This window comes from Podarcis raffonei, chromosome 8, assembly GCF_027172205.1.
Source record: "Podarcis raffonei isolate rPodRaf1 chromosome 8, rPodRaf1.pri, whole genome shotgun sequence".
Taxonomy (NCBI): domain Eukaryota; kingdom Metazoa; phylum Chordata; class Lepidosauria; order Squamata; family Lacertidae; genus Podarcis; species Podarcis raffonei.
Window position 1 is genome coordinate 10,325,148 of NC_070609.1, and position 15,471 is coordinate 10,340,618.

Sequence of the window (15,471 nt, forward strand, 5' to 3'; positions counted from 1 at the left end):
AAGGAGATAAACAGATGGCGGTCTTTGGTGAGATGGTGCGAGCACCCAGAGTCAATAACAAACCTGGCCTTGGCCTTGTTTCCCACCGGCGTGGGCTTTTGCGGCTTGCCTTTAGCCTTTGGTGAAGCTGTGCCAGCAAACATAGCCTTGTTTTCCACTGGCGTGGGCTTTTGCAACTTGCCCCCCCGCTCCTGGCCACCTGCAAGCATCTTGCTCTGTTTACATCTGGTCTTCCGGCCTCTGCAAAAGCTCTGACCTTGGTTCTCACGAGAAACAGAGCTCTCAGCTGCCGACTCCTTGGCTCCCCCTGGAGGCTGGAATGCTGCCTGGGATGACGTGGCAGTCTTCTCCCCCTGCAGCTTGCAACCGGTGCCCTCAGCATCCCTGCATTCACTAGCATTCTGGGAAACAGCCAGGACCTCCGATGCATTCAAACACTGGGCTGGGATTATTGGCTGGTGGGCCTTTTTCAAAGCATCCCACATGTCACGTGCCGTGAGATTTCCAGCAAGCGTCTTTATTTCCTCCAGAGAGACGGATAAAACTATAATATCCACGGCCTTCAAATTCTGGCCCTGCCATTTCTCTGTCCGAGGAACTGGAGTGGCTTGAGAGACAGTATGCCAGACTCCAAACTGACGCAGCAAACTCTCACACCATTTTGCCCAGGTCTGATAGTTGTGCCGATTTAACTTAGGGCACTCATTGGCCTCCGAAGCTTGGAAAAACTCCATTCCAGCTTTTTACGTGAGCCGTTATGCCTTGGAAGACGTGTTATCTTGGCAGCCCATTAATCACGATGCCTCTGGCTCGGCTCCCAGGCCAATTAATTGTGCCGGACATCAAAGACTTCTTCCGCGGCAGAAAAGCCTCTGCTTTCACTTTCCCAGCACATACCTTTCAGCAGTCTGTCGCTGTCTTACTCCCCTGCAAGTGCCGTGAATCTGGGCCCGAAACCTGTTGTTGGGATACTGCCAGGGAGATAAAGTCCATCTGAGCCCCCAAGCTCGGTGCCGGACGATCCATCGACCTCCCTTAGTCACGCAGTATCTAGCAATTATAGCGACACGAAGCCTCAAGAAAAGATAGCCACATTCTTGGACTTGTGCACACTCTATCAGCAGAATTCACACAACAGAAGTTGCACAGCATGAGAGCAGAACATGCATATTTACAGTTTATTTGGCGTTGGTCAGAACAAAGAAGGCATGACCGTCTGCTCCGACTGCTCAGGCAAAACAGCCAAAAACGAAAGGAACTTACAACATAAACATCCTGTGAGACAGGAACTTACGCAGGCTGTTATACAAACATCCTGCTCCCTTTTATTTTTTTTTTTTTTTTATAAATTTTTTTATTGCTTTTTTCCAGAATCTAAATCCATCATCAATAACACAACAAAAGCGGTTTTACAGAAAGAAAAAGAAATTAAACAAGAAAAAATTCATTTTTCGAAGTCTTTTTTTTTTTTTTTCATCATCCACTGGACTTCCCCATCTCCTCCATCCCTGCATTCTTTATAATAAATATAAACAGCAAATTAATACCTTGTTTCCTGTGTTTTTGTATTTTCATCTAATTATTCACTCTGAAATTAAAACTTTTCTCAATCATTAACTTTGTTTCTATCAACTCCGAATTTCAATACTGAAGCATATTTACCTCAAACCTTAGCAAATTTTTAACATTCATATATCTTATAATGTTTTTGTAAATAGTCCTTAAATTTTTTCCAATCCTCTTCCGCAGCCTCTTCTCCCAGGTCTCGGATTCTGCCAGTCATTTCGGCTAGTTGCATATAGTCCATCAGTTGTGTGTGCCATTCTTCCAGTGTGGGTAGCTCCTGTGCCTTCCAGTATTTAGCTATGAGAATTCTTGCTGCAGTCGTTGCATATAGAAAGAAGGTTCTGTCTTTCTTAGGTATCCTCTGGCCCACAATGCCCAAGAGGAAGGCCTCTGGTTTCTTCTGAAAGGTATACTTAAATACCTTTTTCAACTCGTTATAAATCATTTCCCAGAAGGCCTTCACCCTCGGGCATGTCCACCAGAGGTGGTAAAAAGTTCCTTCAGCCTCCTTACATTTCCAACATTTATTATCAGACAAATGGTATATCTTTGCAAGTTTGACTGGGGTCATGTACCACCTGTACATCATTTTCATAATATTTTCCTTTAAGGCACTACATGCCGTAAATTTTATACCGGTGGTCCATAACCTTTCCCAGTCCTCAAACATAATGTTGTATCCAATATCTTGTGCCCATTTTATCATGGCTGATTTGACTGTCTCATCTTGAGTATTCCATTTAAGCAGCAAGTTGTACATTCTTGAAAGCACTTTCGTCTTAGGTTCAAGTAATTCTAGTTCTAATTTTGATTTTTCCACCTGGAAACCAATTTTTTTATCTTTTTTAAAGATCTCTAAAATTTGGGCATAGTGAAACCAGTCTCGCACCTTCCCTTTCAATTTTTCAAAGCTCTGCAACCTCCAAGTGTCACCCACTCTTTCTATTATTTCACAGTATTTTGCCCAGCCACCCCCCATATTAAGTATTTTTGTGGCTTTAGCCTCCATCGGTGATAACCACCTCGGAGTCTTGTTTTCAAATAAGTCCTTGTATTTAGTCCAGACAGAAAACAGAGATTTCCTTACAATATGGTTTTTAAACAACTTATGAGACTTTACCTTGTCGTACCACAAATATGCATGCCACCCAAAAGCATTGTTGAACCCTTCCAGATCTAGGACATCAGTGTTTTCTAGCAAAAACCAATCTTTCAGCCAGCAGAGGGATGCAGCTTCATAATACAACCTTAAGTCCGGCAGGGCAAAACCCCCTCTTTCCTTTGCATCTGTTAATATTTTAAATTTTATTCGGGGCTTTTTGCCCTGCCAGACAAACTTCATAATGTCCCTCTGCCACTTTCCAAAACATTCCACTCTGTCCACGATCTGTAGGGTCTGGAACAGAAACAGCATTTTTGGCAATACATTCATCTTTACTGCTACAATTCTTCCCAACAAGGAAAGTTTCAATCTTGACCAGATTTCTAGATCCTTTTTAATTTCAGACCAACATTTTTCATAATTATCTTTAAACAGATTCAAATTTTTCCCAGTCAAGTTGACCCCCAGGTATTTCACTTTATTAACAACGTTTAGTTCTGTTTCCTTCTGAAACCCATCTATTTCTAAAGGTGTCAAGTTTTTTGCCAAAACCTTAGTTTTTTGTTTGTTTAACTTGAATCCCGCCACCCGACCAAACTCAGAAATTAATTCCAATACTCTTTTTGTGCTGGACACCGGCTCCTGTAATGTCAAAACCAAGTCATCTGCAAAGGCCTTCAGTTTATATTGTTTTCCTCCGACCTGTATTCCTTCCACCTGCTGATCCTTCCTGATCAAATTTAGCAAAACCTCAAGGACAGAAATAAATAGCAAGGGTGATAGGGGGCACCCCTGTCGTGTTCCTTTTTCAATTTTAAACTCTTCTGTCACCACATTGTTTACTATCAATTTAGCCTTTTGTTCTGAATATATTGCATCTATGCCATTTTGGAACGCCCTTCCCACTCCCATCCCTTCCAAATTCTTCTTCATAAATTTCCAAGATATATTGTCAAAGGCCTTCTCCGCGTCTATAAATATCAAAACTGCTTTTGTATTCAAATTTGTCTGTAGAAGTTCCAGAACGTCAACAATGTTCCTAGTATTATCTGACAAATGCCTGCCAGGGAGAAAGCCTGCTTGGTCTTTATGAATAACTCCATTTAAGACTTTTTTCAATCTATTTGCCAAAATGTCAGCAAAAATCTTGTAATCCACGTTTAGGAGTGAGATGGGACGGTAGTTCTTAAGTTGAGTCTTTTCAGATTCCAATTTTGGTATCAAAGTGATGAATGCCTCTTTCCACGATTCTGGTGCCCCCTTCCCTTCCATAATTTGATTACATACCTCCATCAATGGCTGAGTCAGGTATTCCTTCAATATCTTATAGTATTTGGAGGTAAGTCCATCTGGGCCCGGGGATTTGCCTAGTTGCATGTTCTGAATGGCATTTTCGATTTCCTGTTGGGTTATTTTATAATTCAGGTCAGTTTGTTTGTCTTGTGTTAGTTTTTGTAGGCCATAGCTTTTTAAAAATTTATTTATTTCAGTCTCCACTTGGGGTCCTTGGGAAAACAATTTTTTAAAATATCTCTGGAAACACTTTCTAATTTCCTCTGGTTTCTGAATACATTCTCCTTCAACCTCTAGATTGGTAACAAAGTTCAGTTTTTGTCTCTTTTTCAGCTGCCATGATAGCAGCTTCCCACATTTATTTGCCGATTCAAATGATCTTTGTTTCATCTGTTTGATTTTCCATTCAACTTCTTGATTTATCAGTTTTGCATATTGTGCTTGATGGAATTTTATTTCTCTCAAAACTTCTTTTGATTTTGGATTTAGTCTCAACTTTTTCTCTCCGTCTTTTATCCTTTCCAAGATCTTGTCCTTTTTACCGTTCCAGAGTTTTTTCTTAATAGAATTCTGCTGTATCAGAAACCCTCTCATAACAGCTTTGCTTGCGTCCCAGATTGTTTTTTTTTCCACCGAAGTGTTCAAATTTAGTTCAAAGTAGTCTTTCATCGTCTTTTGGGCCTTCTTCACTATCTCCTGGTCTCTAAACAATGCATCATTCATTCTCCATCTGAAGGATCCAGCTGGTGTAAGTCTCAAGTCCATTTTCAAGGGGTTATGGTCGGAGCAAGTTTTAGGGCAGATCTCTACTTTTTTGGTCTTGGGTGCCAGTCCTCTAGATATCCAGATTTGGTCGATTCTTGTCCAGGATAGGTGGGCCTCAGAAAAGAATGTTCCCTCTCTACCTAGGGGGTTCTTTGTCCTCCAGATATCAATCAAGTCCATATTGTCTGTGAGTTCAAAAAAAGTCTTTGGTAGTCTGCCATCTTTAGTCACATTTTGATTTTGTGACTTATCCATGTGTGTGGAGACAACCCCATTCATATCTCCCATCAGAATGATGTTATTATAGTCCATATGGTCCAGCATTGTCTCATGCAGCTTCCCATAAAATTCAGATTTCCCCTCATTTGGTGCATAAATTCCAATTATCAAAAATTTTTCTCCTTGTGATTGTATTTCGATCGCCAAAATTCTTCCTTGTTCATCTTTGAACACAAATTTTGGTGCTAGGCTCTCCTTTGCATATATCACGACTCCCCTTTTCTTTTCTTTAGCTGATGAAATAAATTCTTGGCCTAGTCGCTTGTTTATTAGCACTCTTCTGTGGAGCCTAGTCACATGGGTTTCCTGGAGACAAATGACGTCTAGTTGTTCTTTCCTCAAAATGTGAAAAATCCTTTTCCTTTTTTCAGGGGAATTTGCCCCATGGATATTCCAACTAAAAAGCTGCAGAGACATCCTGGATCAGCTTGTTAGCCGATGGGGTTGTCTCCCTTCTCGTCTATGTCTGGAGGTGGATCTTTTGTACCAGGCGTGGGGGGTGGCCAGGTACCTGCTGTCCCTTTTCGAAGGTCCTCCCCGTGATCGTTTAGGAATTTTTCTTGCTCTTCTGCTGTTCTGATTCTCACCTTCTTCCCTTTCAAATTAAAAGATAATCCTTGGGGGAATTCCCACCTGTAAGGGATTGTGTTGTTTCTTAATAATCTTGCCAGATCCTTGTATGTAGTTCTTAAGTCCAACAATTGTTTTGGTATGTCTCTGAAGATTTCTGCTGTCTTTCCCTGTATCACCAATGGGTTTTTAAAATGTAGGCCAAGTATGTTGTCTTTTTCTTGCTTGTATCTCAATATGATCAAGCAATCCCTTGGTTTATCTTTCTTGGCCACTCTTCCCAATCTAAAAGCGGTGACGATTTTGAAGTCTTTCTCTTCTGCCAAACCCCAGAACTTGGATATTTCTGCAGTCAAAAAGCCAGCCAAATCTTCCTTTTCTAGTTCTGGAATATTTCTAATCCTAAGATTACTTTCCCGGTTTTTCAGCTCCGCCATAGACAGATAGGCCTGTTGTTCAGTGACCTGTCTACTCAGTGGTCTTACTTCCCCTCTTAATTCCTCAATCCTTTTTTTGTTTTGGTCTGCTTTCGTGTTTGCGTCCTCAGCTAATTTTCGGTTCTCTGATATAGTCTTTTCAAAATTTCCTATCGCCTGTGTGTTTTGAGCAACTTGGTCTGTCAACTTATTAATCGTTGCTGTAACCTGGTCAAATTTAGCCGCTTGTTCATCAGCTTTCTTATTTAATGCTGCCAGTTGATCCAATATTTCTTTAGAAATAGGGTCTAATCCTCCTGCAGCCATATCCTCCAAAACTGGCTGTTTAAATTGTCCTTCTTGCAGACCTATCACAATTGGAACAGATGATCTACGTGGCTGCACAGGCAAAGTTGATTGCAATAGTTCAGTTTGTTTTGCTTTCTTGGCAGCCCTTGTTTTTCCTGCCACACTCATTCCACAACTGTCTAGGTTTCAAGGTCAAATTGTAAATCCCATGGGAAAAGCAATCATCCAGGCAAAAAGATTTCCAAAACAACCAGCAGTTCTCAGAGGTTTATATTTCCACAATCCAGCAGGGGGAGCTCCCCAAAAGTTTCCACCATTTAATTCCCAAATATGGTAAAATCCAAAATAAGGGGGGGAAACCCTCTAAATTCACTTTAAACTGCAGATGATAAAGGTTCTTTGCGAAGGTGTGAACAACAGTTCCTTTTTTGTAACTGCAAAGTAGCCCAATGTAACTTTATGTCTCTATACACAGTTGCCACAGTCTGATGTTACTTTGTATCCAGGCAGCCCGTGAGCTGGGGCTTATAACTTTATAATCCACAAAATATAGAGAGGTATAGCACAGTCTCACAATCAAATCCAAACTTGCAGGGTAAGTTCCAACTTCTTTTAAACTCCTTTCAACGCTTCCGCTTTAAAAAAACTTTGCTCAGTACTTTAAACAGGGACGGAAGACTGACTTCCTTTTTAGCGTCTCCCGCTTTCAGCCGAAATTCACCAATTTGATGTCCAAATAAAGCCTCAAATTTCTTACTCACGAGTTTGTTGTTTCCAATCAAATGTTCAAAGAAGAAAGGTCAGCGCTCATCAGCAGCAGCCGCGCGGCTTCGCTTCCGCGGAAAGAGCGATGGATTCACAGCACCGCTACCCCCTCCACGTTCCGGAGCCCCTTACGGGGTCCCTTCTGCGTATCCGAGGTCGCTCCTGGTGCCCGCCGAATCCCACGGCCACGGGCTCACTCTACCCGTGGTTTTCCTAAACGGGTCGTCGCTGTGCCGCAGCGCACGACCCTTTTCCGCGGAGCCCCTCTTCAACAACTGAAGAGGACCGCCATTGCTGTTTCGCGCCGCCTCCGGAAGTCCCATCCTGCTCCCTTTTAAGGTGGAACGGAAATATCCTAACATGGATGAGCCCTAAGAACCAGGCAGAGGGCCTTCTTGGTGGTGGTGCCTGCCCTGTGGAACGCCCTCCCATCAGATGTCAAAGAAATAAACAACTATATGACATTTAGAAGACACCTGAAGGCAGCCCTGTTTAGGGAAGTTTTTAATGACTGACGTTTTAATGTATTTTTAATTTTTGGTTGGAAGCTGCCCAGAGTGGCTGGGGAAACCCAGCCAGATGGGCGGGGTAGAAATAATAAATTATGATGACGATAATGATGATAAAAATAAATAAATATTTATTTATACCCCACCTGCCCCAGCCAGAGCCAGGCTCAGGGCGGCCAACACCAATAAAATTACAGTAAAAATATAATGGGGCGGGGGGACCAATTTAAAATACAAGTTAAAATGCAAATTAAATGCAGCCTCATTTTAAAAGTAGCCCATAGATCAAAACCATAAGGGAGGGAGGGAGGAACATAAGGGTCAGACTGAGTCCAAACAAAAGGCCAGGTGAAATAGTTCTGTCTTGCAGGCCCTGTAGAAAGATGTCAAATCCTGCAGGGCCCTGGTCTCTTGTGACAGAGCGTTCCACCAAGTCGGGGCCAGTACTGAAAAGGCTCTGGCCCTAGTTGAGACAAATCTAACCACCTTGCGACTTGGGGCCTCCAAAATGTTGTCATTTGTGGACCTTAAGGTCCTCCACAGGGCATACCGGGAGAGGCGGTCCCATAGGTACGTGGGTCCTAGGCCGCATAGGGCTTTAAAGGTCAAACCAGCACCTTAAACCTGACCCTGCACTCCACTGGGAGCCAGTGTAGTTGGTAAAGCACTGGATGAATGTGATCCCGCGGCAAGGATGATTAGAGACATTAACTGGTCTGAGGTCACCCAATGAGCTTCATGACTGAGTGGGAATTTGAACCCTGGCCTCCCAAGCTCCTAGTCCAATGTTCTAACCACTGCACAACATTGCCAGGAGGTTGGCAAAAGAGCACCAAGCCTGTACTTGCTTAGGAAATAAATAACTATTTCCTTTCAGGAGACATCTGAAGGCGGCCCTGTTTAGGTAAGTTTTTAATGTCTGATCTTTTATTGTATTTTTTATATTTTGTTGGGAGCCGCCCAGAGTGGCTGGGGAAACCCAGCCAGATGGGCGGGGTATAAATATTATCATAGCCATCCAAGGAGCCAGCTGAAGGCATCTTGTCCAACGATCTCCCTCCCCAAAAATCCCTGGAGCCAACACTGCCCATCGCAACACTTAATGGAACAAGGGAGAATGGGTGCCACTAAACAGGCACTGGAGGCTTTTATTCCACAGGTGTATATATGATGTTATTTTCTGCCTCTGGGGTTCCGGTTGGCTGTAAGGGTTGGTGCTCAAGACGCCGCCAGACGACTGTCCTCGATTATTTCATTCACGGTTTCCAGATAGATGGAGCTACTCCTCTTGCTGTGGGGAAGGCAGTGACTCATACAGTCTTTGGGGTTGGCTGTTGCTGCTCCAAAGGCCACCGCTGTACTGGAGAATGATGATCTCTTCTGCTTTCCCCCCCTTTAGAAGAGAGCTTGTCTAGAATCAGAGAAGGGAAACCAGAAGGATCCGTATCCTACTCCCTTTGGGACTAGAAGGGTAATCTCCAACCCACTAGGTGCCACAAGGCCAAGTCTAGCCCCAACCTCCTCCTGCTGTACACACAGCTCCCTTAACTGAAGACGCCATGCTCTCGTTGACATCTGGAGGCGGAAATGGACCCTCAGAAGGAAACCGTGACTACCAACCTCTGTGATTTAAGGCAGGGGTGCAGAATCTTTGGCCTTCCAGATGTTTCTGGACTCCTGGCTTTTGCTTCAGATCAGAATTGAATTGGCTTGTTCAGGATCAATTCTACCCAAGGAGAGAGGGAAAGGAACAACAATTTATGGGGTGAGAAGCTGGTTCTATTTCATATTATTTGAAACATCCCTATGCCGCCTTTGAGAGTAAAGGCGGCTTACCACGAAACACAGAAATACAATTTATTAATTATTATTTTTAAAAATTTCTATACCGCTTTATATTTTAAAGAAAAACCCCAAAGCAGTTTACAGCATATTAAGTCAGTAAAACAATACAATGCAAGTACAATGCCATGGATGTGAAAAATTACGGGAAAAATGAAATATTAGGAAAGGGCCACCAATAAGACAGGAGCAAACCCTACACAGCAGGGTCCGGCCTAAGATGGTTGGACAGCACATTGTATACACCTCCTTCACTTTTTGGTCAAAGAATATAAACAACACCCATAGTAATTGGGAACAATAGAGTTAAATATAGTCTCCAGTTGTTCTGGGTTGGGGCAAAGGCTCCATTTTTAGCCTGTCTTGCTGGTTGCTTTCATTCTCCTGTGTGGTTGTGTATTGGCCTGCTCATCCGTAAAGCAGCCTCTTGTTCCAGACCTGCCTTATATTATACTTACAGTATTTTTCGCCCTATAGGACGCACCCGACCATAGGACGCACCTTGTTTTAGAGGGGGAGAACAAGAAAAAAAAAAATCTCCCCCTCTCTGCTCAGCGCCCCTTCAGCAAAGCGGCAGGAGAAACGGAGCCCCTTTCATTTCTCCTCCTGCTTGGCTGAAGGGGCGCTGCACAGCTCTCCCTCTCTGCTGAAGCCAGGAGAGTCTTGCTCTCCCGGCTTCAGCAAAAGGAACCTGAAGCCTCCGGAGCACAGCGGGACTTCTAGCTGCGCTCCGGCGGCTTCAGGCGGCTATCCCTGAAGCCTTCGAAGCGCAGCGCAAGTTCCCGCTGCACTCTGGAGGCTTTGGGTTCCTTTTGCTGAAGCCGGAAGAGCAAGACTCTCCTGGCTTCGGCGAAAGGAACCTGAAGCCTGCGGAGCGCAGCGGGAACTCGCGCTGCGCTCTGAAGGCTTCAGGCGGCTATCCCTGAAGCCTGGAGAGCGAGAGGGGTCGGTGCGCACCGACCCCTCTTGCTCTGAAGGCTTCAGAGAAAGCAACGCGTAGCCTCCGGAGCGCGGAGGGAGCACTCCCTCTGTGCTTTGGAGGCTTCGCGTTGCTTTTGCTGAAGCCAAGGAGCCTGCATTCGCTCCATAGGACGCACAAACATTTCCCCTTAATTTTTGGAGGGGGAAAAGTGTGTCCTATAGAGCGAAAAATACGGTAACCAAAATGAAATCAAAAACAAGCTAGCGTTACCTTGCATAGTTGCTCAACGCGTAGTAGGAAGTGATGCCTACCAAGAACAGGGACAGCGAAATACATCCGACGACAATCCCCGCCGTGACTTTGGCAGGAGGAATATGCGCCTTCCTTTTTCTGTCCAGATCTCCACATGCAGACAGCAAGAAAAAAATATGCATATAATAGGAATAATAGTACAGCAGCACCTCGGAAGTCGAACGGAATCTGTTCCGGAAGCCCATTTGATTTCCAAAATGTTCAGAAACCAAGGCACGGCTTTCGATTGGCCACAGAAGCTCCTGCAGCCAATCAGAAGCCGCAGAAGCCTCGTTTTGGACGTTCGAGTTCCAAAGAACATTCGCAAACCGGAACATTCACTTCCAGGTTTGAGGCATTTGGGAGCCAAAAAATTTGACTTGCAAGGCATTACGGATCCAAGGAATGACTGTAATAGTAGTAGTAGTAATTTATTATTTATACTCTGTCCATCTGCCTGGGCCTCCTCAGCCACTCTGGGCAGCTCCCAACAGAATATTAAAAACACGATAAAACATCAGACATTAAAAACTTCCCTAAACAGGGCTGCCTTCAGGTGTTTTCTAAAAATCAGATAGTTGTTTATTTTCCTTAGCTCGTCCTCAGGTACGCTGAGCACCCCTGTCCTCTGCATCAGTTACAGGTAAGGGTGAGGGAGAAAATTGATTCAGTTCACAAGGAAAGGTGAACCCACATCTTTCACATTTTCTAAAATAATACAAGTACAGGGGTACCTCAGGTTACAGATGCATCAGATTACAGACGCTTCAGGTTACAGACTCTGCTAACCCAGAAATAGTACCTCAGGTTAAGAACTTTACCTCAGGATGAGAACAGAAATTGCACGGCGGCAGCGGGAGGCCCCATTAGCTAAAGTGGCACCTCAGGTTAAGAACAGTTTCAGGTTAAGAATGGACCTCCAGAATGAATTAAATTCTTAACCTGAGGTATGACTGTATGAGGGCCGAACCATCCATGAAGGAAGGTGAGAAGACTGCCTCAGGCGGCAGGATCCATAGGGGCAGCAGTCCTGATGTAGATCTTTAGTCTCTCCTTGTTCCTTCATGTTCACCCCTTTTGTGGTTCGTCCCAGGTGCTAAAAATGCCTTGGACCAGCCCTGGCGCGAACTGAAACACAGCTCTGCAAATGCGCTGCTCTGAATTTTGCACGGCAGTTCAGTAGCCAAGGTTTTGTACAGAAATACCTATACAGTGGTACCTTGGTTTGCAACAACTTTGGATTACAACTGTTTTGGATTACAACCACATCAAACCCGGAAATGTGTGTCCCTTTTTTTGGATTACAACCAATTGGGGGGGGGGAGGCCCCATTGGCAAAAGCGCGCCTTGGGTTACAACCAGTTTTGGTTTACAACTGGACCTCTGGAACGGATTATGATTGTTAACCAAGGTAGCACTGTACTAGGTCAAAGTGTGCATAAAAGTAAATACGTTGGTGAAAATATTCTGCGGAAGCGCACTATATTTAGGGAAATTGCCTTGCAAAAAAAGTCACAATTGCATACATACATATATATAATATATATATATATATATATATATATATATATATATATATATATATATATATATAATATATATATATATGGAGAGTTTCCATTCAAATGCTGATGAATTGTCATGATGACCTTTTTTTTAAAAAAAAATAAATTGTAAAAATGTGAAGAACTGCATCTAAGACTGGAAAAATGAGAAACCGAGAAATATACTCACCTTTGACCGCCAGGTATATCCTCCCCACTTCGGATGAGTCCGGCAGAACTTTTTTCTTTTGTAGCATGTAGTAGCCGCTGTCCAGGAGGGTTAAATTAGTGATGTGTAGGGAGCAATGTGGATTGATGTCCACCCGCCCAGTGTAGGCCCAGCTGATATTAAATATGGAGACTGGCTGAGGTTGGTAGGTCACAATATTACTTGCCTCTGATATTTTCCCTCGGAACCAGCCGCAGAATGAGACCCTCTCCATGCTACTGACTGGGACCAGTGTTACATCATTTCCCAGTGATGGGCGCCAGGGATGCAAGACGATGGGAATTCTAATGTTCTCAGCTTGCACCAGTGCAAAGCACGAATTCAGAACGTGGGCTAGAAGAGCAGGGCGGAAGGGGAAATAAGCAAAAGTTAAGTTCAAGGAAGAGGTCGGCAGCAAACCGGAGACATCAGCGCTTGCGATGTATTTATCAAATTCATTTATCAAATTCCTGCCCTGTGCAATTTCGAAACAAAAGCAAGCAGATCGCAACATTCTGGAAATTCGGAATCAGCTATGGTTTGAAATGTTCTGAAACCAATAACAGCTAAAAACATGCTTCCGTTATAGAGCAAGAATCAAGGGGGTTTTTCAGTGTTATGTCTTGGAGAAAAAGGGAGAAAATTTGGGAGGCATGACTTATATCGAGGCTGCAGCAGAGCTCATCGCTAGTGCCTTAAGAACAGACTCCCTGCCCAAGCCAGAGTTTTAGACCCCAGCCCTGAATCCTGTTACCAACTGGGGAAGGGGTTTTCTGAAAACCCTGTGCTCCATCTGCACTTACAGCAGCACCATAGCACTGCAAAGAATTCTGGGGACTGTAGTGTGTTGCTAGGAGACTTCTTTAACAGTATATTATTATTATTATTATTATTATTATTATTATTATTATTATTCCGCCCATCTGATCGGGTTACCCCAACCACTATGGGCAGCTTCCAACAAATTAAAACACAGTGTTATTATGATGATGATTTATTACATTTCTTAGTAGCTTTATCTTGCCCAGTGCAGCCCAAAGTAACATACAACCAAAGTAACATACGAACCAAACTCCCCACATAAAGACATTAAAACCAAGGGGGGGGGGGACATCCCATCTCCTTCTCAGGTCCATAAATTACCGTATAGCATATATTCAACACAAAAAAAAACAGCGACAATTTGTTGTTGACAAAGGACAGCTGGACATTTAAAGGGTCCCATTACCTTCAGTTGTTTAGGGCCTCATCAAACCTAAATCCGGTTCTGTTTGTGAGGCACATGAAGGAGGACCTCAAAGGATGGTCAGTTCATATGGGGAGAGGCAGTTCTTGAGGTATTGAGGCCCTGAGCCTTTACATTTGAATTGGGCCTGGAAACTACCGTATTTTTCGCTCCATAGGGCGCACCGGACCATAGGGCGCATCTAGTTTTTAGGGGGGGGGAATCAAGGGGAAAAAATCTTATCCCCCCCCCAGCCCCAAAGAGCGGTGTACAGGCTAAAGAAGCCATAGCCCCGTGCAGCTTCTCCCTGCCGGAGGGGTTGCGCGCGGCTATGGAACAAGCCAAGGCAGCCAGCGGGATCCATCTGTTTTGGCTGTTTTGGCTTCCTCTTTAGCCCCACGCAACCTCTCCCTGCCAGGAGACGCTGCGCGGGGCTAAAGAAGCCATAGCCACTTGCAGCCTCTCCCTGCGGGAGGGGCTGCACAGGGCTATCCCTGAAGCCTGGAGAGTGAGAGGGGTCGATGCGCACCGACGCCTCTTGCTCTCCAGGCTTCAGCGAAAGCAACGCGAAGCCTCCAGAGCGTGGAGGGAGCGCTCCCTCTGCGCTTCGGAGGCTTAGCGTTGCTATCGCTGAAGCCAAGGAGCCTGCATTCGCTCCATAGGACGCACACACATTTCCCCTCAATTTTTGGAGGGGGAAAAGTGCATCCTATAGAGCGAAAAATACGGTAATTGGCAGCCAGTGCAGTCAGGTCAGGATTGGTGCAATATGCTCAAACCGTCTTGCTCCGGTGAGCAACTTGGCCGCCAAATTTTGCACCAGTCAAAGCTTCTGAACCGTCTTCAGAGGCAGCCCCACGGATGACGCATTTGCCACAGTCTCTCACCTGCTAGAAGCAGCATCGGCCAAGGTCTTCCACAGCCAGAGGGGGCCCCAGCTACTGGGTGGGCTCTCTGCATGGTGTTGGTACCACTCTTGTAGGTGAGAGGGCTTGGGGCATCCTGGGAGGATGATTTTGTGCCCAGCCATACACATGGATTCCTCCCCTGTCCGTAACCACAGATGCCCAGGAACACCCAGCCTAGGCCACCTGTTCCCCACCCCTGCAAGATCTCCCCAGATTTAGCCTAGGATACCTCACTGCAGCCTCCCTCACCTGTTAGCTCCCAGGTAACCATAGGAGGTCATAAAGCTGGAGTGTGAGCCTTGGTGAGTTGCGTGGGGAAGACCCCATTTGGGGGGCCCATCTGAGACAGTCCAGGGTTTAAACCACAGCAAGCTGGCAGGGTTTATAATGAGCACAAATAATGAATAGACTTTTTAAAAGTCATATTTCTTGGTTTCCAAAGATGTGTAGCAGGCTATAACTATGTGGCTAAATACACCGATCCTGGCCTGACTGCACTGGCTACCAATTAGTTTCTGGGCCCAATTCAAAGTGCTGGTTTTGACCTATAAAGCCTTAAACAACCCAGGACTGTAATACCTCAAGGACCGTCTCTTTCCATATGAACCTACCCAGACCCTGAGATCATCTCCCAAGACCCTCCTTTGTGTGCCTCCTCCTAGAGAGGTCCAAAGGGTGGCAACACGAGAACGGGGCCTTCTCTGCAGTGGCTCCCCGTCTGTGGAATACTCTCCCCAGGGAAGTTCGCCTGGCGCCTTCATTATATATACCTTTAGGCTCCAGGCAAGAATGTTCTTTTTTAAACAGGCCTTTGGTTGATCTTACTGACATCCAACACCCTTTTAGAATGTGGCTTGGGGGGTGTTATTGGGGGGTGTTATTGGGGCACTGCACAAATAATGAATAGACTTTTTAAAAGTCATATTTATTATGATATTATATGTTGTGGTCTTCTTT

General features: G+C 44.7%; 1 protein-coding gene across 1 annotated transcript; it reads right to left on the bottom strand.

Annotated features, from left to right (window-relative positions):
• Window positions 1–8,714: 8,714 nt before the first annotated feature.
• On the bottom strand, window positions 8,715–14,718 carry LOC128418313 (carcinoembryonic antigen-related cell adhesion molecule 21-like). Its single transcript, XM_053397848.1, has 4 exons — window positions 14,494–14,718; window positions 12,364–12,735; window positions 10,609–10,738; window positions 8,715–9,300 (listed from the first exon to the last, which is right to left on the bottom strand). Exons 1-4 carry the CDS (start codon window positions 14,564–14,566, stop codon window positions 9,264–9,266), a joined length of 612 nt encoding a protein of 203 aa, XP_053253823.1. The 5' UTR covers window positions 14,567–14,718; the 3' UTR covers window positions 8,715–9,263.
• Between the last annotated feature and the right edge of the window lie 753 nt (window positions 14,719–15,471).

Bases quoted from the DNA above. Each gene is read 5' to 3' on its own strand.
- LOC128418313 (XM_053397848.1), bottom strand. From the start codon at position 14,566: ATGCAGAGAGCCCACCCAGTAGCTGGGGCCCCCTCTGGCTGTGGAAGA. The intron at 12,736-14,493 runs GTGAGAGACTGT...CTGCTCTTCTAG, and splicing joins GCCGATGCTGCTTCTAGCAG to CCCACGTTCTGAATTCGTGC. The intron at 10,739-12,363 runs GTGAGTATATTT...CTGCATGTGGAG, and splicing joins GATATACCTGGCGGTCAAAG to ATCTGGACAGAAAAAGGAAG.